Here is a 27,338-nt window from a genome sequence, read left to right as displayed (position 1 = left end):
ATATAATCATAAGGATCCTTTTAAAGTGGAAAGGAAAGACAGAAGTGGAGGTCAGAGTCAGAGGGAGATTTGAGAATGCTACATTGTTAGTTTTGAAAATGGAGGAAGAAAGTCACGTGAGTAGCTTCTAGAAGCTATAAAGGACAAGGAAATGGATTCTTCCCCAAAGCCTCCAGAAGGAATGCCACCCTGCTGACACCTTGATTTTGGCTCAGTGATAACTGTGTCAGACTTCGTATCTCTAGAAGTATAATAGAATACATTTATGCTGTTTTAAGTTACTAGGTTTGGGTTATATTTTTACAGCAGCCATAGAAAAAATGAATAGCATGACCTTAGTCAATTTTTTGACTGTCACTAGGCATTAGTTTACCTGTAAGCTCAATGGAAAAATTTGATGATGTCTAATGTACTTTTAGCTATAATATTCTGAATCTAGGGGGCTAGGTCAGGGGACAAGGAGGGACAGGGAAAGAAATTTCAGTGCCTTTAGGATTTGCTGCTACAATTGGCTTTGTTTTTACTTGACTCCAAGATGTTCTCTCATAGGAATCTGGTATCTGTGGTCCTGAGAGCTTATTGTTGGAATGAAGAGAACCCAAGCTATTAAATAAGCTAGTGCAGATCAAAGAAAGATTCCCTCTTAAAGGTGGTCAAATATTGGAAAACTGGATAGAGAAAATAGGGCATAAGCTCAATATCTGAAAACTTAGACTATTTCCATGGTTATCTTCTCATCTTCCCAAACTAACTTTTCAAGAGGCATCTTCTAACTTCCCTTCTCCCAATGAATGCTGCTCTGGGGGAGGCACGGAACTATGGAAGCCTTCAAGCCAAAGGTGCAAATGCAAAGGTGGAACACAAAACATGTCTGAGCTATGTCCAGAGATAGCCAAGAAGCTCTGCAACCAGGAAGGGAGAGGTACAAAGGGCATTCACAAGTCTATCCTCAGTGATACACAGCCAGAGAATGAGACCAGGAGTGATAGTCATCAAACTATTTAACACCAACCAATCACAACAAATGCCTGCTGTAAACCTGGAGTTTCAATGGTCACCTGACATACCAGGCATTAACACTTCTGTTGCAGGACCATAGAGTGATATGGAGAATTCTGGGGGATGAGCCATGGGAGCCCAGGTGATAACAGGGAGCTCAGGGATTAAGGGAAACAGCTAATTATCAACTGGTATGAAAGTATTTTATTATTTTAACAATCAATGCAGTCATGTCAGTGCATACTAGCCGATTATCAGCTCCAGGTTAAGCACAAAAGATTTCTTTGGAGGTCAGATCTCTGAGAACCTGACTTGGGGATCTGTGAGACTTAAAAGGAATCAGAAATCAGCTGCAAGCTTCTTGGAGAGCCTTGGTGAAGAGCTCAGGCAATGCCATAATTCTTACCTAGCCCAGTGCTCATCTCCTCTAGGAGAGCTGTCTGAGGCCATGATGATCTTATCCTTGTTCTTGTTCAGAATGTTTGGGAAGTGTATTACTATGGCATAGAGAACAAGCCAAGAACACATTTAATACTCCCCTTAATCCTGCTCTGACTTTGCTCATCCCTGGATCTGTACCTCTGCTTCTCCATCCCACCTACCCCACCCATCTTCAGTGCCCTTGATCATTGCCTGGCACATAGCAGGTAATGGTTTGCAGAGTTGAATGCCATAGAACAGTGTATATAGTGGGAAGCTTAGGTCATAAACCTTGGAGCCAAGAAAGAAAGATAAAAGTCTTGACATTGTTCTTACCTGGCTCATTACTGGTCTCCCCAAGGTAGCCATCTATGTCAGTCGTCTGGTTCCAGGATGGGTTCACTGTAGATATTGCTATAGCAACAGAGAATTAGGGTCAGAGGACTCTCTTCCAACCTGGGGCTATGAGGTAGGGGATGGCTGCAAAGGTTGGGACCCTTCTCTGGGCATCTGTGCTGGGCTTTCCAGAGTGTCTGGCCATGTCACCACCAAGTACTATGAGGTGAGGTATCTTAGTTTCTTACAGTTAGGGATGGGCAATGGGAAGAAGGCCCATAAAGGAAAGATACACCGCAAATCATATGGTAAGTCAGAGTAAGAGGAGAACAGAATTCAGTGTCCTCTTGTCTTGCTTTTCCAATGTGAGTATCCTAACTCTCTCTTTCCTTTGGCCTCAAAACTTCTCACAAAGAAGAGTAGATGTTTATGATCCCACTACTTTACTACTCTTAAGTTCTTACACCTTTCTTTTATTTCCATTCCTTTACTTCCACATTCTCTCTGAGGAACCCAGTGACCTCTCATTCCCCATGCAATAAGATTGGTGCTCCTCCCTTGGTTTTCATGACACCATTTCAGATCTCTTCTACTTATTCAAATCCTATTAAAACTCACCTTCCAAGAGGGATTGCATGGTTGTAAATGCCTCAGTCTTGGTCTTGATTGGCTTTGAGGAATCTGCAAGGAAAAGGGAGCCCGGTCAAGGGCTCTGGTACCCTTGGATGAATAATTGAATATCCTAGGAAAATTGAGAAGTAAGTATAGGCCAGTCAGGTCCACACATGGACTTGTCTCAACACTTCCCTCACGATGCTGGTGAGTCCTGTGTTGCTTGGTTATCCTTCACACATGAATTTAGGACAGGATTTTTAACCCGGGGTCCAAAGATCCCAAAGTAATCTGTAGCTAGAGTTCAGAGGGTCTGTCAACTGGGATGGGAAAATGTATTTTATTTTTGATAATATTAACTGGGATTTAGTGATTCATTCCTTGAAAGAGAGTTGGGAAATATGATAAAGAAGGTGGCAGTGGGTGACATCAGTGAAAATGGTAAAGTAATGACCTCTAAGAATTCACCCTTTAATAAAATTGATGAGATAACTGGAAATATTTGACATAATCAACATTTTTTTCAGAAGTTTGGAAATTAGCCAAAGGTTTTCAGCAACTCAGGGAGGATTTATGGAATAAAAATATCCCAATTTTGGTAAGAACAGCAAGGTTGGTATTGTTTTAAATTATCCTAGTCCCCTCATCCCTTCACAGCTCAGAGGTAGTCATGAAAATAAAACCCCATTCCAGGTGCTAGAGTGAGAAGAATAGATTTAATTTCCAAACAAAAATTGTTATTATTTGACCTGTCTGGTGGTTCCCTGAAAGACCTTACTCAAAATATTTCTTTTATTGGTCTTCCAGTGCTAAAAGAAGCCTCTCCCCAGGGATGGGGAAGCATTTGTTACGTAGCTGCCTGGGGCAATGGATAACAGTTGGGGAACACGAGAGTCTAACCAGAATAACTTAAAAGGAAAAGCTGAAGAATGAGACGTCCATAGGGACTTTGAAAAGCTCTGACACGTTTCTGGGAATCTAGAAGGCCACACACATCCATAGGGCTGTGTGCCTGCTGAGCAAAGACATGAGAAGGCCATAAGCTCCTCCCTCTGGATAGCCTTGAGTCTTTCCATAAGCGGGAAGTAAAGGCTATGGTACAGTTGTAAACTGCCTGGTCGAGTGTTGAAGACATGACTCAACTGGCAACACATCCCTTTGGTAAAGACTAGGAGATTTATTGGTTCGAGGCACTTAAGGAAATCTTGATCCAATCATTGGCTGGCCATGACACTAACCAAGTAAAGACTTCAGTGGCCATCCATGAGAAAGAATACAGAAGACTAAACAGAAATACTTCAGAAAAGTCACTAAACAACAACAACAGCAACAACAAAACAACTACTACAACAAGCAGCCAACAATATCCTTGAAGAGAAAGAGAATCAGAGTTTCCACACTATATTATTTTAAAAGTTCAGTTTTCAGCAACAAAAAAATAAGACATGCAAAGAAACTGAACACATATCCCATAAACAGTTAAAAAAGTTCAATCAGCAGAAACTGTCCCTGAGGGAGCACAATATTGGATTTACTAGACAAGGCAATTTAAATATGTTTAAAAAACTAAAGAAAATCATGTCTAAATAGCTAAAATAAAGAATGAGAATGATTCAAACCAAATAGAGAATATCAGTAAAGAGACTGGTATTATAAAAAGGAACAATATAGAAATATTGAGGTTGAAATTTACAACAACTGAAAGGAGAATTTCAACAAAGGGGAGAAAAATCCACTAGATACTATTTGAGCAGGCAGAATAAAGAATCAATAAACTTGAAGATATGACTGTTGAAATTATCCAGTTAGAGGAACAGAAATAAAATAAAATGAATAAAAAAATGAATAGCACCTCAGAAACCTGTGGGACACCATCAAGTGTACCAACATATGCATAATGGGAGTCTTAGAAAAAGAGAAAGAAAGGGGCAGACAGAATATTTGAATATATAATATAAAAAAATCCCAATTTGATGAAAAACAATAATCTGCAAATCCAAGAAGCTCAACAAACTTCACGTAGGATAAGCTCAAAAACATCCACACCTAGACATATCATAATCAAAAGCCAAAGCCAAATATAGAAAATATTGAAAGCAGCAAGAGAGAAGCAACTCATCAGGTACAGGAGATTCTCAGTAAGATTAATGCTAGTTTCTCATCAGAAATAATGGAGGCCAGAAGACAGTGGGATGACATATTCAAAGTACTAAAACAAAAAACTTATCAATCAAAAATTCTATATTCAGCAAAACTACCCTTCAAAAATGAGGGAGAAATTAAGACATTCCAAGATATACAATAACTGACAGAGATTACTGCTAGCATAGCTGACCTATAAGAAATATTAGAGGGCATTCTTCAGACTGAAATAAAAGGACAGTGGATAGTAACAACATGAAGAAGTAAAAAGGCACTAGGAAAGGTAATTACATAAGGAAACATGGAGTGTAAAGGTATTTTTTGTTTGTCACTCCTTTCTTTCTTTTCTGATTTACAAGACACTGCATAAAGCAATAATTATAAGTTCACGTTGATATGATTACAAATATATAAATATATAATTTGCTACAATAACAGAATTAAAGGAGGGGGAATGAAGCTACATAAAATCAATTTTTTTTGAACTATTGAAATTAAGTTTCTATAAATCCAAATTAGATTGTAAGTTAAGAATCAATGATGGCTGGGCACAGTGGCTTATACCTGTAATCCTAGCACTCTGGGAGGCCGAGGTGGGAGGATTGGTTGAGGTCCAGAGTTTGAGACCAGCCTGAGCAAGAGCAAGACCCATGTCTACTAAAAATAGAAAAAATTAGCCAGGTGCAGTGGCTCACACCTGTAGTCCCTGCTACTTGGGAGGCTGAGGCAGGAAGATTGCTTGAGAAGGCATTTGAGGCTGCAGTGAGCTATGAGATGATACCACTGCACTCTAGCCAGGGCAACAAAGTGAGACTCTGTCTCAAAAACAAACAAACAAACAAATAAACAGAAAAAGAATCAACAGTAATCCCCAGGGCAACCATGAAAAAAGAAAAAAAACTCAAAATATATAGTAAAAGAAATAACAAAGGAATTACATAGTACACTAGAGATTATCTATTTCACACCAAAGTCATAAGTAATGGAGGAACAAAGAAATAAAAAAGACATAAGATATATAGAAAACAAATGGGATATGTCAGACATACATGCTATCTTCTCAGTAATTTCATTAAATGTAAATGGATTGAACTCTCAAAGTTAAAGGCAGAGATTGACAGAGTGGATTAACAAAACAATCCAATTATATGCTAAGCAGACTTAGGGTTCAAAGACACAAATGGTTTGAAAGTAAAAGGATAGAAAACAATACACCATGCAAACAGTAACCACAATGGAGCTGGAGTGGCTACAGTAATATCCAAGAACATAGACTTCAAGATAAAACTTGTTATAAGAGACAATGAAGGACATCTTGTAATTATAAAAGTATTAGTCTATAAATAAGACACTTCAATTATACTCCTAACGACAAAGCCCCAAAATACATGAAGCAAAAACTGATAGAATTAAAGGGAGAGATAGACAATTCAACAATAATAGTTTGAGTCTTTAATATCTCATTTTCAATTATGGATAGAACAATTAGAAGATCAGCAAGGAAGTTGAAGACTTGAACAACACTATTAACCAACTAGACCTAACAAACATATACAGAACACTCCACACAAAAATAGCAGACTACACATTATTTTCAAGCGTACATGGAACATTATCCAGCATAGGCCATATTTTAGAGCATAAAACATATCTCAGTAAATTTTAAAGAAGTAAAATAATATGAAGTATGTTCTCCAACCACAATTAAATGAAATTACAAATAAATAACAGAAACTAATTTTTGAAGAAGAAATAGAAAACCTGAAAAGACAGACCTTTAACAAGTGAAAATATTATATACTAATCAAACAACTATCCATAAAGAAAAGGTCATGCTCAGGTGGCTTCACTGGTGAATTCTACCAAATATTTAAAGAAAAATTAATGCTGAATCTTCATTAATTATTTAAAAAAATTGGTGAGGTAATACTTTCTAACTCAGTATGTAAGACAAGTATTATTCTGATACAAAAGCAGACAAGACATCAAAAGAAAAAAAAAACCTAAAAAACAACATCCTTATTGATATATATTCAAAAGTTCTTAAAAAACACTAGAATAACAAATCCAGCAGTATATTGAAAGGATTATACACCATGACCAAGTGAGATTCTTTTGAAAATTGCAAAGTTGGTTAACATACAAAAATGAGTCAATGTAATATACTCTATTAACAGAAAAAAGGAGGAAGAAGCACACAATCATCTTAACAAAGAAAAAACATTTGACCCAATCCAACACCCTTATATAATAAAAACATTGAACAAACTAGGAATAGAGGGAACTTTCTAAACCTAATAAGGGGCATCTACAAAAAAACCCATAGCTAACATCAAACTTAATGATGAAAGACTTAATGTTTTCTGTGTAAGATCAGGAACAAGACAAGGATGTCCATTCTTGCTATGTCTCTTCACCATTGTACAGGAGGCACTAGCCAGAGAAATTATTCAATAAAAAGAAATAAAAGTCATGCAGACTGGGAAGGAAGAAATAAAACTATATTTATTTTTATATGACATGATCATATATAGAAAATCCTTTAAAATCCACAAAACAATGACTAGAGCTAATAAGTGAGTTTAGCAAGGTTGCAGGATAAAAGATCGGTATAAAAAACAAGTTGTATTTCTACAAATTAGCAACGAACAATCCAAAAATGATATTAAGAAAAAGTTCCATTACTCCAGCATCAAAAGTAATACAATTCTTAGAAACAAATTTAACCAATTGGGAGTCCAGAAATAAACCTATGTATCATTCGTCATTGATTTTCAACAAGGCTGCCAAGACCATTCAACAGGAAAGCATAGTCTCTTCAGCTAATTGCACTGGGACAAATGGATAACCACAAGGAAAATAATGAAATTGAGCCCCTACTTAACACCATACACCAAAATTAACTCAAAATAGATCAAGCATAAACATAAAAAATAAAATTGTAAAATTCTTAAAAGAAAACAAGGGTGACTCTTCATAAACTTGAATTTGGCAATAAATTCTTAAATATGACACCAAAAACACAACTATCAAAAGAAAAAATAGATAAGTTGGACTTCATCAAAATTAAAATCTTTTGTGCCTCAAAGGACACTGTAATGAAAGTCAAAAGACAAAATATAGAATGTGAGAAAGTACTTGCAAACAATATATCTGGTAAAGATCTAGTATTCCAAATATATAAAGAACTCTTATAGCTCAACAACAAAAGAGCAAACAACCCAATTTAAAAATGGCTAAAGTATTTTAATAGGCAGTTCTCCAAAGAAGGCATACAAATGGCCAATAAGCACATGAAAATATGATTAATATCATTAATCATTAGGGACGTGCAAATCACAACCCCAATGAGATACCTTTTCATATCCACTTGGATCTCTATTGTTTAAAAAATAAAACAGAAAATATCAAGTGTTGGTGAAGATGTAGAGAAATTGAAATCCTCGTATATTGCTGGTGGGAAGGTAAAATTGTGCAGTCACTTTAAGAAAGAGTTTGGCACTTCCTCAAAAAGGTAAACATAGAGATACTATATGACCTAGCCATTCTACTCTTAGTCATATGCCTAAGGGAATTGAAAACATGGAGTATTGATACATGCTACAGCATAAATTAATTTTGAAAAAATTATACTATGTGAAAGAAAATAGGCACAAAAGGTCACATATTGTATGATTCAACTTATATTAAAATATCAAAAATAGGTAAATCCTTAGAGATGGAAACCAGATTAGTGTTTTCTAGGGGTTAAGGAATGGAAAAATGGAAGTGATCACTTTCTGGGTATGGGGTTTCCTTTTGGGGTGATTGAAAAGTTCTGGAATTAGATAATGGTATGGTTCCAAAATCATATAAACCACTGAATTACATACTTTAAAATGTTACATTTTTTAGTATGTGAAGTATATCTCAATGCAAAAAGATTTCAGTGAAAGATCAGTAGAATTTCTTTAGGCTGAGAAAGACGAAGAACACTGTAGGCAGAGGGAATAGCATGCTATGTTTCAGATGTGAGGAGTTACATTGGAAGATAAGGCTGGATAGGCAGGCTGGGGACAGACTAAAAGAGTTTTGGGTTTGTTCTTTGAGTTGAAGGAATTAAGGGGAGTAAAAGAAGCTTTTGGAAAAAAGAAGTAAATATTGCTCAGTCTAAGCTTTAGGAAAATAATTCTGACAACAGTGCGGTAGGATTTTTTAAGGTGAGGGAGTAGCATATTTTGTCCATTCATTTACAAATACATTATTTGATTAGTGTCAAATCAATACTTTGCTGGACTCTAGAGAACAGCCATGAAGTATACAGGCAGAATTCTGCCTCTTGGATTTTATAATATAGTGATATAAAATAGATACTCAATAAATGTTGAATAAGTTAATGGTTTGGTAACATGTATGGACATGGGAAGACCATTTAGAAGACTACTGAAATTGTTCAGAAAGAAGATAATGAGACCATGAGGGTATGGGAAGAGAAAGGAGAAGCTTAATAAGATATCTCATTTCGTAGTTAAATTTATAGCACTTGGTAATCTTGATGATTATCTGACTGTGAGAAGTAAAGGAGAAGGAGGAGTCAAAGATACTGCCTTGTCTCCTAACAGGTTTGAGGAATAGGTTTGGTGAGTAAAAGGTAAGCACACTTTTGGACAAAGTGAGATTAAAATGAAGCTGTCCAAAATGTAAGTAGAAAATGGGATCTAGCACTCAGGAGAGAAATTACACATAAAATTACGGTTTGAGAGTCATCAGCCTAGAGGGGATATTTGAAGCCAGAGAAGTAAATAAAATCTTCTGATAATATAGAGAAACATGAGGAAAGGAATATAAACTAAGTCCTTTATTTTTGCTTCTATTTATGTGGTTAATTACATTTATAGATTTTCGTATGTTGAACCACCCCTGCATCTCTGGGATGAAGCCTACTTGGTCATGATGAATTATTTTTTTAATAAGCACTTGGATACGATTTGCTAGGATTTTATTGAGAATTTTTGCATCTACGTTCATGAGAGAAATTGGTCTGTAGTTTTCTTTTTTTGTTGCATCCTTTCCTGGTTTTGGTATCAATGTTATATTGGCTTGGTAAAATGTGTTGGGGAGAATTCCATCCTTCTCAATATTGAAGAATAGTTTATGTAGGATGGGCACCAGTTCATCTTTGTATGTGTGGTAAAATTCAGGTGTGAACCCATCTGGACCAGGGCTTTTCTTTTAGGGAAGGTTTTTTATTGTTGTTTCAATTTCAGTTCTTGATATTGGTCTATTCAAGAATTCTATTTCTTCCTGATTGAGCTTGGGAAGGCTGTGTGTTTCTAAAATATGATCCTCTCAATAGATGCAGAAAAAGCATTTGACAAAATTCAACACCCTTTTATGATAAGAACACTTAACAAAATAGGCATAAATGGGACCTACCTAAAAATGATACAAGCCATATATGACAAACCCACAGCCAACATCATACTGAACGGAAAAAAATTGAAAACATTCCCACTCAGAACTGCAACCAGACAAGGCTGCCCACTGTCCCCATTACTTTTCAACATAGTATTGGCAGTCCTTGCGAGAGCTATCAGACAAGAGAGCAGAATCAAGGGTGTCCAAATAGAGACAGAAGAGATCAAACTCTCACTCTCCGCTGATGACATGATGTTGTATCTGGAAAACTCCAAGGACTCAACCAAGAGACTCCTGGAATTAATTAATGAATTCAGTAAAGTCTCAGGTTACAAAATTAATACACACAAATCAGAGGCATTCATATATGCCAATAACATTCAATCGGAGAACCAAATTAAGGACTCAATACCTTTCAAAATAGCAACAAAGAAAATAAAATATCTACGAATATATTTAACTAAAGAGGTAAAGGACCTCTATAAAGAGAACTATGAAACACTAAGGAAGGAAATTGCAGAACAAGTAAATAGGTGGAAATCCATACCATGCTCATGGATTGGAAGAATTAACATTGTTAAAATGTCTGTACTATCCAAAGTAATCTATAGATTCAATGCAATTCCTATTAAATTACCAACATCATTTTTCACAGATTTAGAAAAAATAATTATACACTTTGTATGGAATCAGAGAAGACCCCGTATAGCAAAAGCAATTTTAAGCAATAAAAACAAAATGGGAGGTATTGATTTGCCAGACTTCAAACTATACTACAAAGCTGTGGTGCTTAAAACTGCCTGGTATTGGCACAAGGGCAGGGACACAGACCAGTGGAACAGAACAGAAAATCCAAATATAAAACCATCCTCATATAGCCATCCAATCTTTGACAAAATAGACAAAAACATACTCTGGGGACAAGAATCCCTATTCAATAAATGGTGCTGGGAAAACTGGATAGCCACATGTAGAAGACTGAAACAGGACCCACAGATTTCACCTCTCACAAAAATCAAATCACGGTGGATAACAGATTTAAACCTTAAATGGGAAACGATTAGAATTCTAGAAGAAAATGTAGGAAAGACTCTTACAGACATTGGTCTAGGCAAAGAATTTATGAAGAGAACCCCTAAGGCAATCACAGCAACAACAAAAATAAATGAATGGGACCTGTTTAAATTAAAAAGCTTCTGCACAGCCAAAGAAACAGTCACGAAAATAAACAGATAGCCTACAGAATGGGAAAAAATTTTCGCATACTACACATCAGATAAAAGACTGATAACAAGAATCTATTTAGAACTCAGGAAAATCAGCAAGAAAAAAATCAAACAATCCTATCAAAAAATGGGCAAATGACATGAATAGAAATTTTTCAAAAGAAGACATAAGAATGGCTAAAAAACGTATGAAAAAATGCTCAACATCCCTAATCATCAGGTAAATGCAAATCAAAACCACAATGAGATACCACTTAACTCTGGTGAGAATGGCCTTTATCAAAAAATCCCAAAACAACACATGTTGGCGTGGATGCGGAGAGACAGGAACACTCATACACTGCTGGTGGGACTGCAAACTAGTGCAACCCCTATGGAAAGCAATATGGAGATACCTTAAACAGATTCAAGTAGACCTACCATTTGATCCAGCAATCCCATTATTGGGCATATACCCAGAAGAACAAAAGTCATTCTTTAACAAAGACACCTGTACCCGAATGTTTATAGCAGCACAATTCACAATCGCAAAGATGTGGAAACAACCCAAGTGCCCATCAATCCACGAATGGATTAGTAAACTGTGGTATATGTATACCATGGAGTACTACTCAGCTATAAGAAATAACGATGATACGACATCTCTTTGGTTCTCCTGGAGAGAGTTGGATCCCATTATATTAAGTGAAGTATCCACAGAATGGAAAACCAAGCATCACATGTACTCACTAGAAAACTGGTTTCCCTGATCATCACCTAAAAGCACATCGGGGAAGGATACCATTTGGGTATCAGACTGAGATGGGGGGTGGGGGGAGAGGATGAGTGTATGCCTACATGATGAGTGCGTTGCCTACCCTCTGGGGAATGGTCATGCTTGAAGGTGCTGACTCGGGGAGGTGGGGGTGAGGGGATGGAGGTATGACTACATCGTGAGTGCCAGGCGCACTGTCTGGAGAATGGACACGCTTGAGGCTGTGACTCAGGGGGATGGGCGGGACATGGACAATGTATATAACCTGAACTTATGTACCCCCATGATGAGCTGAAATAAAAATAAAAATAATAAACTAAGTCCTTGAGTACATTTACAATTAAGGGGTGAATGAAAGAAGAGCCAGCACAAAAAGGTCTGAGAAAGATCAGTTAGAGGTCTTAGGAGAACCAAGAGAAAGTGGTGTCATTGATAGCAGTGGTTGAAAGAATTTTGAGGAGGATGAAATGGTCAACATGTAGCAGCATGTCAACTGCTACAGAGATGTTCAGGAGGATGTGTGTGAATGGTGAGGTCTTGGGCTTTGGTGATTTGGAGGTCAATGATGACCCCAGTTTACAAAGTTATGTTGTGGGGAATTAGGAGGTACAGCTGGCGGAAGCCACCTCTTGAGAAGGTTAGTAGCAGCCATAGGAGAGATGGGGTGGCAGATGAAGAGAAAGATTTTTTTTTTAAATAACACATATATGTTTATAGACATATATGTTCACACATATATATAGCTTGCATACATACATATATACATATATATATATATTATACATGCATATATATTGGACTCAGGTAGAAAAGAAAGGGTGCGGCAGGGCATTGCAGTACCTGAGGTTAAGAGTTCAGGAGGAGGGGTTTGCTGTAGAGAGCACCAAAGTACACCTTACTCTGAGCCAAGAGGAAATGGGTAGGGAAATGTGAAGGCACAGAGGAGGATAGTTGATAGAATTCACATCTGAAGAGGGTCTGGATCTTCTCAGAGAAAGAGGTGATTTCATCTTCTAAGAGCACAGATGGGAGCTTGAAATAAGGTGGAAATGTTCTGAACAGATGCTATAAGGAATAAGACAAAGATGAGCAATAGATTGACAAACAGCATGGGGGCAGGGAGTGGATGTTGCATAGCATTAAACTAAAGTGGGGCCAATGCATACCTGTATTTTGTTTTGTTTTGTTTGTCAGCAGAGCTCAGCAGTTTAAGAGCATGAGCAAAGGCATGGCCTATAGAGCCATTCCAGAACTGAAGAACAATACAGAAGGTGAGGTGCAAGGGTGAAGGGTTGAGAGCTTTGTAGGACAGGGATGAAACAAGGTTCCAGGCTCATGGGACCAGGTCAAGGTGGACAAAAAGAGTGTATCTTGGCTCAGAGAGCAGGGATGCATGGAAGGCTGAAACTTCTCTTAGCCTTAGTTTCCTTATGTGTCAATAGAGGGTAATGGCGAGCACTGCCTAATAGCATTGTGATAAACATTGACTGTGACAATAAATAGATGGGCTGGTTGGCTGTGATCAAGTTCCTACCTAGATGATCTGGAAAGTAACTCATGGGAAGGCAAGAATGTTCTATTTATTTTTTTACACAAAGTACACATTCTTGGGCTTTCTGGTCATGCCCTGCTCTCTCTGCTTGACCAGGCTGTCAGCTCTCAGAGAACTGGGACACTGTTCATATAATTCTCTTAGGGTGGACCACCTTTTTTCCCCCTGAAACTAGCAAACCAAGATCTACAGTACACACATCTTCACTACAACTCAACTTTGGGTAACAAATCCCTCCAGGGAAACACAGGAGTATCAAACCAACATCAGTCTCCTAACCCAAATGGTGATAGTCAGTTTTCTCACTTTTCTTATCCAGAACTATCCTCAGAGGACAGTAATTTTCAGGTGGTTCTGTGGGTAATTCCCTAAAAGCAGTTAGTTCCCAACATGTTTGGCAATGGCAGCTTTGTTGGAGTTCGTATCTTCCTTTCCAAAGAGCTCTCTTGAAAAGCAAGAATACTCATCTGGATGTATCACTGCTGAGCTCTTCATTTAAACCCCAGTCTGCAGTTTTTATGTGCATAGTTTGTAGTGCTCCCAGGATAGTGCTGTAAGAAATATTCAGACCTTGATTAACCAGATCCCATATTGATGGAGACTCAACCAGACCTGGCAGTTGGCTTTAGAATGGGCTGGGGCAGTTAAAAGAAAATATGTAGGGTAGGGGCTTTATTTCGTAAAGCAAAAGCAACCATGATCAAACAGGCAAAAACAATTACTAAAACAAACAAAAAGCAGAAACAAATTAAAAAAAAAAAACAGTTTCCAAAGGGTTCCCAGGATCTGATATAGATTCAACCATGAGAAACAATCAGACATAGTGGAAAGAGCATGAAATTTGAGTAAAAATCCGGATTTGTATTTCCTTGCTGTGAGCCCTTGCCTGGACAAGTAGATTCCCCTTTCTGACTCTCAGTTTCCTCTTCTGTAAAATAAGAGTAATGATAGCTATCTCCTGGGACAGTTGTGGGGATTCAATGAGAAAAATGTGTGTCAGTTTCTTGTATTTGTATCTCGCAAATATGAGGTACCTAGTAAATGTCACTTTTCCTTTTACCATCTGTATTTACTTAACCTGCAACGTGACAGGCAATCTCTAACCCTATTGTTTCTAGTCCCCAGTTTTTTTTCTTTGTGATTGTACAGCCATTTACTACCTGGGACCCTACTCCCCCAACCCTTCTCTGGCATAAGGGCATATTTTGAGGTATCTCTGGTTCAAGATAGTCTGTTAGATGTTCATCAGGAGAAAGGGCTGCTCACCTTTGACCACAAACTTCACAGTGTCGCTGCGCTGCTCAGAGCCAACCCGGCCCTTGGCGGTACAGAAATAGGAGCCCGAGTCGGCCACCACTGCAGGCTTGAAGAGTAAGGTACTTAAGGCTGCTACTTTGATGGGTTCCTGGTCATTGGTCTGTTCCTTGTACCAAACATAACTGATGGGAGGAGAACCTCGAGCCTGGCATTGAAGGCTAATCCTCATTCCCTGGGGCACCGTGAAGCCATAATTGCTGCCAGTTGTCACTGTGGGCTTGGAGACAGAAACTGCAAAGGAAAGACAAGAGAGGAGACTCTGGGAAGTCATAATAATATGGGGACACAAGGCCAAGTCATTCCTTCTGGGTGTAAGGGCATGCATATATCTGCAACTGGAACTATAGGGGGCTCCTGACTTGGGAAGAAAGAAGGCAAAAGGTCACTGCAAATAAAAATAGTTCCCTTTGGAGCATTAGGTACTTTTTGCATTATCTGGGGTTTTGGATTCTCCAGAGTTAAAAACCAACAGACTTTAAAAAAATAATATACTATGTATTTTTTCCAGGCTTAAGTAGAGTTTTTGGCTTATCTGCAGCTTTGCATTACCAGGACCAGACCTTTGTAAAATTGTCAAGCCAGTAAAGCTTATCCTGGCTAACCTCTGCCTCCTTTCCCCCAGAGATTCTCTGTCAGCATCTATCTACTGTCCAATATACTGACCAGACATAGTCATTTTTATGACTTTTAAGGCCCAGAGCCCAAGGAGGGCAACCAGGCTATGGATTCTGAAATTTCTGGGACACCTGAAAGGGTAGAGATTTGAAGGCCAAGGACCTTTCCCAACACTTCTTATATTATACCATGGGAGGGATGACCCTGAGAATCCTCTCCCTGTCCACTTCCTCTGATTAGCATATATAACTGAAGAGAGCCTATGTACAGATAAACAAAAGTCTCTGGGTTTCTCAGGAGTTTCTAAACTTACACTCCTCTGTTGGGTCTTTGCCTATCAATGCCTTCCTACCCTCACAGTGACTCACGTTTCTGGACACGGAGCTCAATGATCTTATCTCTCACCACTCGGTTGCCATCAGGGGTCTGCCAGGTAACTTCACACGTGTAGTGGCTCTGGTCATCCATCTCCAGGGTACTCAGTTGGAGGGACACATTTCCTGGAACCTCATGGCTCACATGCAGGCGGCCCCGGTACTTTGCCTGCTGAATATGGTCTCCAGAGGAGTCACGTAGAAAGATAGTGACTGGGTATAAGCCACGTTGTACCAGCCACTTCACCAAGACTTGGGTGTAGCCTTGCAAGGGACCATAGGTGCAGGGAATATACACATCCCCTTTCCAGGGCCCTGTCACGTTCTCTACTGCTTCCAGGATGGGATGACCTGAAGAAGGGGAACAGAGGAAAGAAACAAACATAGATGGCATACACACCTGGGAACTAGGGTGACAGTGGCAGACCCCAAAAAGTTTCTGAGAAACACCCTTCAACTTTCTTTCTATCACACTTCAATGTTCCTGTGCCCTTTTGTTCTCTTCCAGCCCTCCCATCAATCAGAACCAGTCCTCAGAAGGAAAGCCCTTAATATTGTCTAGCTCTTGTGAGTATTAAGTTCTTTTTACTTTTTCATGTTACTACCTTGCTGTGAAGTGATCCTTGGTAAGTCACTTCCCATTATGGAGGACCCATGTTTTTCACCTGTAATGTGGAGAGTTTAGGTGGAATAATCTCTAGGGATTTTGCCAATGCTAACATTCTGCAAGTCTATGAAAAAATTTTCTTTCAGTATTTTCCAAAAGAGGTGTAGGACCAAAAATGCCAAGCAGTGGGGTCTACACTATTTCATTTGGTCTAAATACGCACCTTGGGAAATGTGAGGGCTTTAGGGTTGAGCAAGAAAGGGCCCTTTGCCCTCTTATTCCCTCTTTCTCCCTCAAAGGGCTCAGTGATTGGGGTCCTAACCCCAATGTATCTCTGGAAGAGACACGTGAAGGGGGCAGGAAAAAGGCAATTCTGAGGGTGGAACCTGGTGTGAGGAAGAGGCCTAGGTGTGCATTCCTCCTTAACAAAATCATCAGTTATTGTGAAGTTTGAAACCTTCACTTTGTAAGCCTGACTGCTTTTTCTGATTTCTCTTTTCTTTGTTTATTTCCCTTTTGGTTTCTCTTAGTTCTCAGCAATGATACATTGGAAAATTCCACCCTGAGGGGGAAAAGATTTTGTCCATGCTTGGTCTGAAGAGGAAAAGGGTCTGAGTATAATCCTGGAGCTGGCTGTGGTGGAGATGGTGGTAGGAGCAAAGGGAGATTGCTCCTTGACATGCTTGGGTGGGAAACTGAGGGGGTAAAGGTTGGAAACATTGAAACAGCCATTGCCTCCCAGCAGAATTTTCCATCCATAAGCTCATATGTTGAGTGTTTTGTGTTTTATTTAACTGGGGCCAGCAGTGGGGGTGGGGGTTGTATTTAGGTAATGTCTTTATATCTCTCCTAGGAGAGGTGGTTTCAAAGGTGTGAGCTATTATTGAATAAAAACCTTTTAGTTAGCTCAGAATTCCCAAGCAGATGAAAGATGACACCTTTTGGATGGGGTAGGAGTATACTTTCTAGCTCCCAGAATGTATTATGAAGCATCAGGGCTTCTATCAATGGGGATACTAAAGTTGGGCCTGTGCCCTACCAGGGACTCTTGAAACATCAACAGCATATTTTGGCCAAAATTAAGGCTTTGAGAAGAAAAGAATAAATAAACATAATTCCATATTGCTAGATCCACCACATAATCCCTGGAGAGTTTTAGACTTGGCAGAGAACAGAACTCAGACCCACAAATAGGAGTACAAGAGGGATAGATCTTCGTTTGCCCTAAAGATAAACTTTGTAATTAGTCAGAGCTGCCTATAGGTGGACTAAGCTGTCCGGGGAAGTTCTGAGCTTTGTTTGGGTCTTGAACAGCATTACTCTTTAAGGTCCCTTCTAATTCTGGATAGTCCACTGCTAACAGACTATAATGGAAACAGAAGTTAAATAATTACATGTTCTAACTGGTGGTGAATTTTCATTGAGCATTGAGTTTCACTGTGCTGTTGATAGTTCATGTCTCCCTGTGCATGCAGTTACAGCTTATCATCATGATGGACATATGTGCCCATACATATTTTTGGCCACATGCAAGCATAAGTATACCATCCTTAAGCCCCATGAAAACTATTTGAGCCTCTTGGTTTAATGGGATCTTTCCCATTAATCTCTCTCTGGCCTTCCTCAATCTCCCTCCTCCCCTCTGAAAAGCATTCTCACAATCCCCTCCTGGGTAACAAAACAGTATTCTGCAGTGAGGACATCTGGAGCAGCTGAAAATGCCTTTGTCTATGCATGTGCATGTCTTCCCTCTGACCTTGGGGGAGCTGCAAGGCCTGGCTCGCATTTCCTTCTTTGGGAATTTGCTGGAGATTCTTACGTAGTCCAATCTGGCCTGTCAAGAACATGGCCAGCTAGTCCTAATTTCCCAATTTTGAAAGTCACTTCTGTAAGTAGGTCAGGTTCGACTCCTCCATCCCAGAAAGGGGGCATGGGACACAGTTGCTAACTAGACTTCCCATAATGGAGTGGTTTTCCCCCCTTTTACTTTTTTCTTCTCCTCTTCCTCCTTCCAACCATTTTTTCCATTGTGCGTCTGTTACTCCTTTTCTCCCTTATTCTTCTTGTTCTTCCTCTTGTCTTCCTCCTCCTGCTTTATTTGTATCATAAAGAGAGAGTGGATGATATGCACAGGGTATCACAAGAAAGAGGACATTGTATTAGTCCTCCTGTTCTCTGATCTCCAAAGTGAAGGAACCCACAATAGCATTGACTTATACTTTCCTATCTTTGTGGTGCCCAGAGAACCTAGAAAAACACCTAGTAGGAGCACCTTGTGAGATCCTTGTGAGGAGGGTAGTGAAGAAGTGCACAATGTAGTAAGAATAACACCAATTTAAGTCCAAGGTTTGCCTTACCATGCATTTCTCTGTGTGATCTTGGGTAAATTACTAAACCTGTCTGAACTTCAGGTCATGATCAGTAAAATGAAAGTAATAATAAACATTCCATGGAGGGTAATTGTGAACATTAAATGAGTTCATAAGTGTGAAAGCACCTAGCATATGGCTGGCATTCAGTAGGTGCTGGATAAATGTCAGTCTTGTCATATGCCCCAAGTGAAACTTCTCATATTTGTCTTAATTCTTTCTATCCTATAGGAGTCTCCAATATGTCTTCCCCTGGGTAAACAGATTCATTTGGTTGGATCACTGTCAGCCTTAGTATTGATATAAAGGAGAAGTTATCACGTGAGATGGTAAGAAACCACCCTCCATAGCCTGATAAAATCTACTCAGTTATAGGCAGGTACTAAGCCACCTATGGATTGTAGGGTAGCCAAAGAGACTATAGCAGTCTGTGTCTTCAATAACAGGGCTGGCTTGGCAGCCAATGTGAAATGGTGGCCAAATTCAGCAATATTCTTGACTTTCCTGGAAGATTGGGTAGGAAAAATCCATTTCAGGAAAGCTCCACCTCTTGGGGTAATTGTCTGCCCATTATGGATACCTCAAAACCACCAAATGTTGAGCCACTTGGTATAACAGGGGTTGGAGTACCAGGGAGGGTGGAATTTGGCGACTTCTGGAATGGCAAAGCTGGAAGGGCTTTTAGAAACAAATTAGGAGAATTCCCTCATGATACACATGGGTAAGCTGAGGCCCAGAGAGAGAAAGATGGTCACCCAAAGTCACACAGATAGCAAGGTCAGAGCTGGGTTTGGAGGCCTAGAATACAGACTTTCAGATGCTACACTGTTTACTTACCTTCTTTACTTATTAAACCACTAGCCACAACTGAACCAGCAACCCATTACTTTGGCCTACCTGGTTTCAGGGTAGGTATTTCTAGGGTTAGTTATTATTCCCCTGACTGCCTGAAAAAGAATGCTCTCATCTGCCAGCTGCTTTCTGAAAAGCCTTGCCCAGAATCTCAGAGCCTTGCTCTTCTCCCTTAAGGAACAATTAGGTTTTCTTCAAACACTGGCCTCCCTCAGGAGAAAGACCAGGGCTGGACATTGACCCAATGGGCTTTGTTGATGTAGGGTTTGCCTTGGGAAAGAAGGGATGATACTGGGCCTACTCTGGTCCTGGGACTTGGACTTAGAAAAGCAAAAGTCTGGGGCCTGTTTAATGGTCCTGAAGTAAAGAAAGGCCCAGTTTTCTAGGTGAAGGTCCTTTTATAGGACACATTCTGGGTCTCTTTCTGAATCTTTCTCCTTCCAGCATTATAGACAGGGTGAGATTTCTCATGTTCCCCTCCCCCCCACATCTGACATCTGTCCCTATCCTGGGCTGCCTCCTGGAGAGAGGATTAACTTAGATCATAGATGTTTATAAAATGCTTATGTTTTTATAAGATGTTTAAAAATGTTTGTAAAATATGAATGTTAGGACTTCTTTTATCATAATTATTTCAACATGTGTCTTAGTCCCACAGGAAGAGGCTAATAGCCGATTCTGGCCCCTAGGGGCTTCATAGAAGTTGAAGCCATAGTCCCACAGAGTTGTCCAGCTGAGAGGCCCCTTTAAGGCCAGCCAAATCAATCTCCTGGCTGTACAGATGGGTGGGGGACACTGAGGTCCAGGAAGAGGGAAGGCACTATCAGCCATTCAGTATATCCTGAGCTGGGTCTGGAGGCCTAGAATACAGGCTCAGGTCTATCGTGTAAGCTCCTATGCACAAATGGAAGGCCAGTTTCCAGGGATGGACAACCTCACAGGCAGGGGAAGAAACAAAACACATGTGAGTGCTCACATGCACATGCATGTGCGTGCACACAGACACACACAGAGGATTTAAATTTAACATTCATAAAATATTCTCCCAAGCCTCAGGCCTGCCTCTGTGAGTCTCAGCCCAAACCAACAGATTTAGAGAAGGTAGAGAGGTAAACTATAAAACATATTAGAGAATGAAAATACTTAGCTGTACAAAGAACACTATTTTTCAGGAGAATTGACTCTGATGCTAATGCTCTGTGGTCTGGGTCAAATTCTCTTCCTTCTTGGTTGATTTGATTCAGGATGTTTTCTAGCTCTAAAGTTCTTGAGTTTGATGAGTCACAGAGCCCCAGGATAGGGTAACCTAATCTGAGACATCTATGGAAAGTTGGATTCTTTCTGACCCAAGTGACATCAAACTAACACCCTATAGTCTTTTACTCTAGGAAGATGAAAGAAGCAGGAGTGCAGCAAGAATTCCTATAACTTATCTTGGGTATCACTTAGCTCTTACCAGGCATAGTTTCCTGAAAAGTCATACCACTTCTCAGGGGCGTAAATGAGGGTAGAGGAAGAACCAAGGAAATAATGCTACTATGGAATAGTCCAGCCTCCTTTGGGATATGTGTCCAGCCCACACAGCCCATATAAAACAAGTCATATCAACAGGGAAGTGAGTTAGTCCAGGAGGGGTAAGAAACCAAGTCTTATGAAGGCCAGTTGAAGAAGGTGGGGCTGTTAAGCTTGGAGAAGAGAAGATCCAAGTGGATATAGTGTCTGTCCTCACACATTTGAAGAGCTGTGAGAGGGCAGAGGGAGCAGCTATGTCCTGTGTGGCTCCAAGAAGCAGAGCTGTGCCTTTTAGATGGAAGCTACAGGGAGGTGGATATAGTTCAACACACTAACAGTTGGAGCTGCTCCTGGATAGTCTAGATGGTCTCGGGGAAATAGTGAACTCCAAGTTCCTAATGTGTGTGAGCAGATATGGCTGAGCACTTGTTCATAACAATGAAGGTTGGTATTTACTTCTACAGTCCCATCCAACTCAGACCACACTTCTTCTTTGGGAGCTGTATATCTTAACAGGGATCAAAGCCCAAGTGCAGAGAGGTTAAGGCTAATGGTAGAATTTCAGGTGAAAGACAGCATATGGAAGAGGGATTTGGGCAGCATTGGGAACCTTCTTGATGTCCCTGAGATATAACAAGCACTACAAAATCATGCATATGTTTTCCAAGAGGTAATACTTTTAAATGTCTACCCATACTTGTCTCCTGGCTTCTTCAGCAGCCATCAGTGACCCCCTTCCCTTCTGCCCAAAGCTAAGAGAGCCTGGAGAGTAGGCTGAGAACACTCACCTGCCCAGCAGGAATAGGCTTTCCTCAGTAGGCGTTCAACACCAACCCCCCAGTCTTTTGCCTGAGCCAGCAGTGGTAGCGAGGCCCACACTTGCTGCCTTACCATAGGTGACCACTGTTAGGTGGCCCAGGAGTAGCAGGCTTAGTAAGATCCCCATCACAGCCAGAGCCACTTCTGTCCTTTCTTCTAGCCTCCTGATGCCGAAGAGGCTTGAACTCCTGGTGGCTGCCAGTGTCTGTGCCTGCTCACTTCCTTTCCTTCCCTATATCACTCACTCAAACTCCTAGTCCCATCACACATTCCCCTTACTTCCCTATTTCAGCACAGGTCACATGGGGCACCCCTTTCCCCCCCTGCCTGGGGTTGGAGGTTCCACAGTGAGTGAAGCAATTCCTCCCCCTGCTAGGGTATTGACTTGACTTTCCCTGGAGCCAATGGGGCTCTCTGGTCTTTGATCTCCCAGGCCATGTTTATTTTGGGTCCCCTCCACAAGACTTGGAGGTTGGGGGGTGACCTTTGGGATGAACCTGGTCACTCCAGTATGGGGGTGTTTTCTTTTCTGGTGGGCCCAGGGAGAAGAAATCAACTTTGATAGCCTATGCAATTTTCATCAGTTGTACTGTTAACCCCTGCCTGCTCAGCCTATACAATGGACAGGGTGTCGGGGGTGGGGTGCCAATGGGTGCCTGTATAAGAGCTCAGTGTGTGAAAGGGCTTTCTACACATCAAAGCTTGAATAATTGGCAAGCCCATGGATAAGGCTGCTATGGGTGAATATACGCCATATCTCATGTTGGGAAAGCTCTTTGAATCTATCTCTCCAATAGCTCCACCTCTCTGGTGATAAGGAAGAATCCATATCCATTAATGTTCCCCATGCTTTTTCACAGGAATCTATTATTTACTTTTTAAAAGAAGTTAAGCCTAACCTCCAGTGCACCAGCTCATTGGTCTGATAGTGGTATGCTCCATTAGGTTGATGTTTTCATTGGCTTCCAATTGACCCTTGACCTACAAGAGAATAACAGTAAACCTCCTAGCAAAGTTCAACTTCTCTGGAAATCATTCCTCTTCACAGGCTCCAGAGTGACTGTAATTTCATCAGCAGTCTAACTCTAAGTTTGATACCGCCCACAGTCTACTAAGTTTTGAAAATATAAGTACTTCCAAAAGGACAAATACACATCCACAAATTCATACTGTACTGTCAGTAACATCTAAGCTTAGTTTGCTTTACGATTGGAGCGATATGAGAGGACTTGGTTGGGGGAGGGGAGAGCTTGTGAAGAGAGGGGGAGTGGGACTCTAAAGAGAGACATACTTGCCAAAGGGAGTCTACATATAGATGATTTGGGACTGTGCAAGGGCTAAGAGGAGATCCCAGAACTTCAGGCCCTATTATCACATGGAATTCTGTCAAGCCCCTCTGCTTCTTGGGTCTAATCCCCCTTAGCTGATTGTCCCTTGTTTTTTGGCTACTACATTGAGTCCACCTCACTGTAACATTTTAGCCTTTCTTTCCCATTGGGTATTCACTCAGGGAACTCTGAACTTCGGAGAATTCTCCCTTTGTATTTTCCAACCAACACCCTACAACCACCATTACCATCCCCCCACACCCTCCCCTATACAGCTTTTCCTACTAAAGAGCTAGAAGCCCATGCACCACTGAACTGGTGTCAGTTTCTGCCTGGTCTTGTGACTGTGTATCTTTTGAGCTGCCTCTTGCATCTTGTTAGGACCTCCAGGATCTGAGGCTAAAGAAATATCCTGGGGAGCATGTACAGCATTTCTCTGGGGAAGACTTCCAGCCTTGCAGTAGTGGGCTCAGTAGCCCTGTTGATCAATAAAAACTGGATGGGGAAGTCAGGAAACCTGAAGATAGGCCTGGCTCAGTGCCCACTTCATTCTGAAGCCTTGAACAAGTCATATCTCTCTGAACCTTGGCTTCCTCGATTGTAACATGAGCATGATTTGACTCAATGCTTGTATTTTCTCAGATTTTTAAAAATCAAACTACACTATACATACAATAACAGCTATAGCAATGATAGCTACTATTTTTAAATCTTTTACTCTTCTAGTCACTGTACTAAGCACTTTTCATGGATTATTTCATTTGGTTCTCACAATCCCTCAGGTGGGTGTTATTGTACTTATTCTTGTATCTTTCCCTGTCACTCTTTACTCCCTTATACTGCTTTTCTTTTTCTTTGTAGAACTTAATACTACTTGACATACTGCATATTTACTGGCTTACTTGTTTGTCATCTGTCTCCCACTCTGGAATGTAAGCCTTATGAAGGCAGGCAATTTTGTATATCATGTTCACTGCTGTTATCCCCTGTGTCTAAAACAATGCCTAGCATATAATAGACACTCAATAAATATTTGTTGAATGAATGAATGAATTGAATAAAACCCCACTTTTACAAATGAATCTGAGGCCCAGAATAGTAAAATCACTTACCTGTTTAGAAGATGAATAGACAAGATTCAAGCTCCTACCTATATATCTCCAAAAACAATACTGTTAGGTACCACACTATTCTGCTTCTTTATTACCTTTAATAACCACTTATACAATAGCTCTAGACCTTGCCTGGATGTTCTGGATGTGTTGAGAGAGAGAGAGAGAGAATAAATGTTAGACATGGTCTCTGGCTAAGTGAGATTTTAGCATAGATAAAGGCAAGACACACATGTTTGGACACATCAATGGGCACACACACGTACACACTAATATAAGGTGGATTATTAATTGAAATTTATTAATAAAACTTTAGGCTGTCTTTAGTGAGTGCCATAATAATGTGGGAAGGCTTCACAGAGTAAGTGATACTAAAACTACTATTTATAAAACTCCTGCTTTGGGCTGGGCACATTACTCCTAGGCCTTACTTTGCAAGGAATACATTATGAATACCCTTTTATGATTGAGAAAACTGAGGTCCAGAGGAACCATGGAACCTGTCCACAGTCACAAAACTGGTAAGTGGCAGAAACGAGATTTCTCATCCAAGTTGGTCTGTTTCTAAAAAGTTTTCTTTTTATCCTCCATGCCACAGGGCTATACTTGAGCTAACCCAGAAAGAATGGGGTGGTTGAAGAGAAGAGGAAAGAGAGATGGATACTTTAATCCAGGGAATTCACCTTTTCTTTATCTTCAAACCCAATGCTGCCTGGGATGATGGTTTGCATGTGATAAGAGTTCATAGATGTGTGGGTGAGTAGCAGAGAAAACAATGCATACTCTTTGAGGCCTAGTATCCAGAGGTCACCATGGCTCCATGCCTACTTCCACCCCCATAGCCCACCTTCCCGGAAAAAGGTTGAAAGGGAAGGTTGGAGCAATTTATGTGTGCAAACATCACTTGAGACCCTCCTATGTGTATGTGCACCTTGGGCTTAGGCTTGGCTTAGCTGGAGGGAAGTAGTGGTACAAAGTGGATGTCTAGACAGGTCTTGCTCAAGGACACACAAACACACACAGACCCACAAATAGCACATATAACATATATGTACAGACATACATGGCCATCATATGCATAGATATGAAAATATGTATACATATAAAATATGAGCACACTGACACACAAGACACAAAATATACAATAGGGGCACACAAGCACATAGGACACAGACACATAAAACAGGCATGCAGACACACAAATACACAAAGTCATGCACACAGACGCACAAAAACAAGCATTAAAACACAGATCCATACACTCTAGCAGAACATAGGCAAATAACACATGCATATAAGCATATGAACACTCATATAAAAACACAGATACAACATATACATACACAGAAGCACACATATGAACATCAACCCAAATATGCATAAAAGATACGCATGTGGGTTTAAAAGTAAACTGACAATAAGAGGCCTTACATACAAAGGGACAAGGGAGTGGCAGAAACTCATTTGTGTGATAGGAATTCAGAGGCGTTAGTAAAACCCATGGACTTCAGTGCTGTAGGAAGTCTTTTTAGAGGAGCTGGAGTGTGGGCAGGGGTATGAAATTTGTTTAGCATTGGATAGGCAAAGAGAATAGGGAAGGAACTTCTGGTAAGTGGTAGAGGGAGAGCCAAAGCCCAGAGGCAGTCAAGGGCAAAAATGAGTCTGGTGAAGAAGAAGAAAGTGAGTTGGACTTCAGCTTGACGTACATGTAGAAAAGGAGGGGAAGAAAAAGCTTGGCCAAATTGCGGAGGGTCTTAAAAATCAGGCCAAGATTTCTAGATTTGCCCTTTTAGGCTTTTATGTGAGCCGTAGAAGGTTCTAGAGTGGAACAAGGGCCTGCTACTTCTGAAATTAGTTTTTTAGGACCAAATCTGTTGGCTCTTATCACATGCACACCATCATACCAGGAAGCATTGGATTTGAAGATAAAGAAAAGGTGAATTCCCTGGATTAAAGTATCCATCTCTCTTCCCTCTCCTCTTCAACTACTCCATCCTTCCAGGCTTAGCTCAAGTATAGCCCTGTGGCATGGAGGATAAAAAGCACAGTTTTTGGAAACAGACCAACTTAGATGAGAAATCTCATTTCTGCCACTTACCAATGAAATAGGGTGGGAAAATAGGAAGCAGGAAAATGGGAGACTAATTAGACTATTGGTAGCACAATAGAATGGAAAGAGCATTGGAATGGGTATCAGGAGGCCTGGGTTCATCCCCATCTCTAGGCCTGTGTCCCGATCTATACCCTAAAGGTGCCATATTCACCCAAGGATTTTCAAATTATGTTCTGGGGATCCGTAGGGGTCCTATAGGAGGGAAGAGAAAGGGAATGGGGAGAGAGAGACTTAGGTGACTGGATTTCAAACAATGATGTGTTGGAGCCAACTTGAATTCTGAGAACTGATTGTGTGAATTTCTTCTCAACTCTGTGATCAGTAATACAATGTTCTTAGTTTGAAATAAACCATGATGGGAATATTTGCACCATGAAAATTGCGAATGCCACAATCCAGGGCTTTTTTATTTTTGCTGAGGGCTGATTCATAAAACATTTGCCAGAACACTATTGATTTCAACTCTTCAAACTGACTTTAGCCAGAACAAATCTTATTTGATGTGCTAGAACTACTGGGATTCTAACATATCATTTGACTAAAAGGGGTCTATGATTTGAATGGTTTGAAAATCAAAGCTATATCATATCATCAGCAAAGAGTGAGAGTTTGATCTCTTCTGTCCCCATGTGGACACCCTTGATTCTGCTCTCTTGCCTGATTGCTCTCACAAGGACTTCCAGCACTATGTTGAATAGCAGTGGGGACAATGGGGAACCTTGTCTGGTTCCAGTTCTAAGTGGGAATGCTTTCAATTTTTCCCCATTCAGTATGATGTTGGCTGTGGGTTTGTCATATATGGCTTGTATCATTTTTAGGTCGGCGCCGTCTATGCCTATTTTGTTAAGCATTCTTATCATAAAAGAGTGTTGAATTTTGTCA

General features: G+C 40.2%; 1 protein-coding gene across 6 annotated transcripts in view; it reads right to left on the bottom strand.

Moving 5' to 3' along the window:
• The window catches only part of VSIG4 (V-set and immunoglobulin domain containing 4), a 56,861-nt gene extending 34,704 nt beyond the window's left edge, over positions 1-22,157 (bottom strand). For 4 of the 6 annotated variants that reach the window (XM_045538423.1, XM_045538426.1, XM_045538425.1 and 1 more), the window contains exons 1-5: positions 21,976-22,138; positions 15,739-16,095; positions 14,705-14,986; positions 2,374-2,436; positions 1,756-1,833 (exon numbers count right to left, since the gene is read on the bottom strand). In XM_045538423.1, coding sequence (XP_045394379.1) covers positions 1,756-1,833; positions 2,374-2,436; positions 14,705-14,986; positions 15,739-16,095; positions 21,976-22,030 — 835 coding nt within the window. In that variant the 5' untranslated portion in view covers positions 22,031-22,138. Of the gene's footprint in view, positions 1-1,207; positions 1,328-1,405; positions 1,497-1,755; positions 1,834-2,373; positions 2,437-14,704; positions 14,987-15,738; positions 16,096-21,975 lie in introns of those variants that run through there. The other 2 variants (XM_045538427.1, XM_045538422.1) reach the window with 2 other exon arrangements.
• Positions 22,158-27,338: the final 5,181 nt, after the last annotated feature.

This window comes from Lemur catta, chromosome X, assembly GCF_020740605.2.
Source record: "Lemur catta isolate mLemCat1 chromosome X, mLemCat1.pri, whole genome shotgun sequence".
Lineage (NCBI taxonomy): Eukaryota > Metazoa > Chordata > Mammalia > Primates > Lemuridae > Lemur > Lemur catta.
Note: the sequence above shows the minus strand (reverse complement) of the source record. Positions and strands in the feature narration are given on the sequence as shown.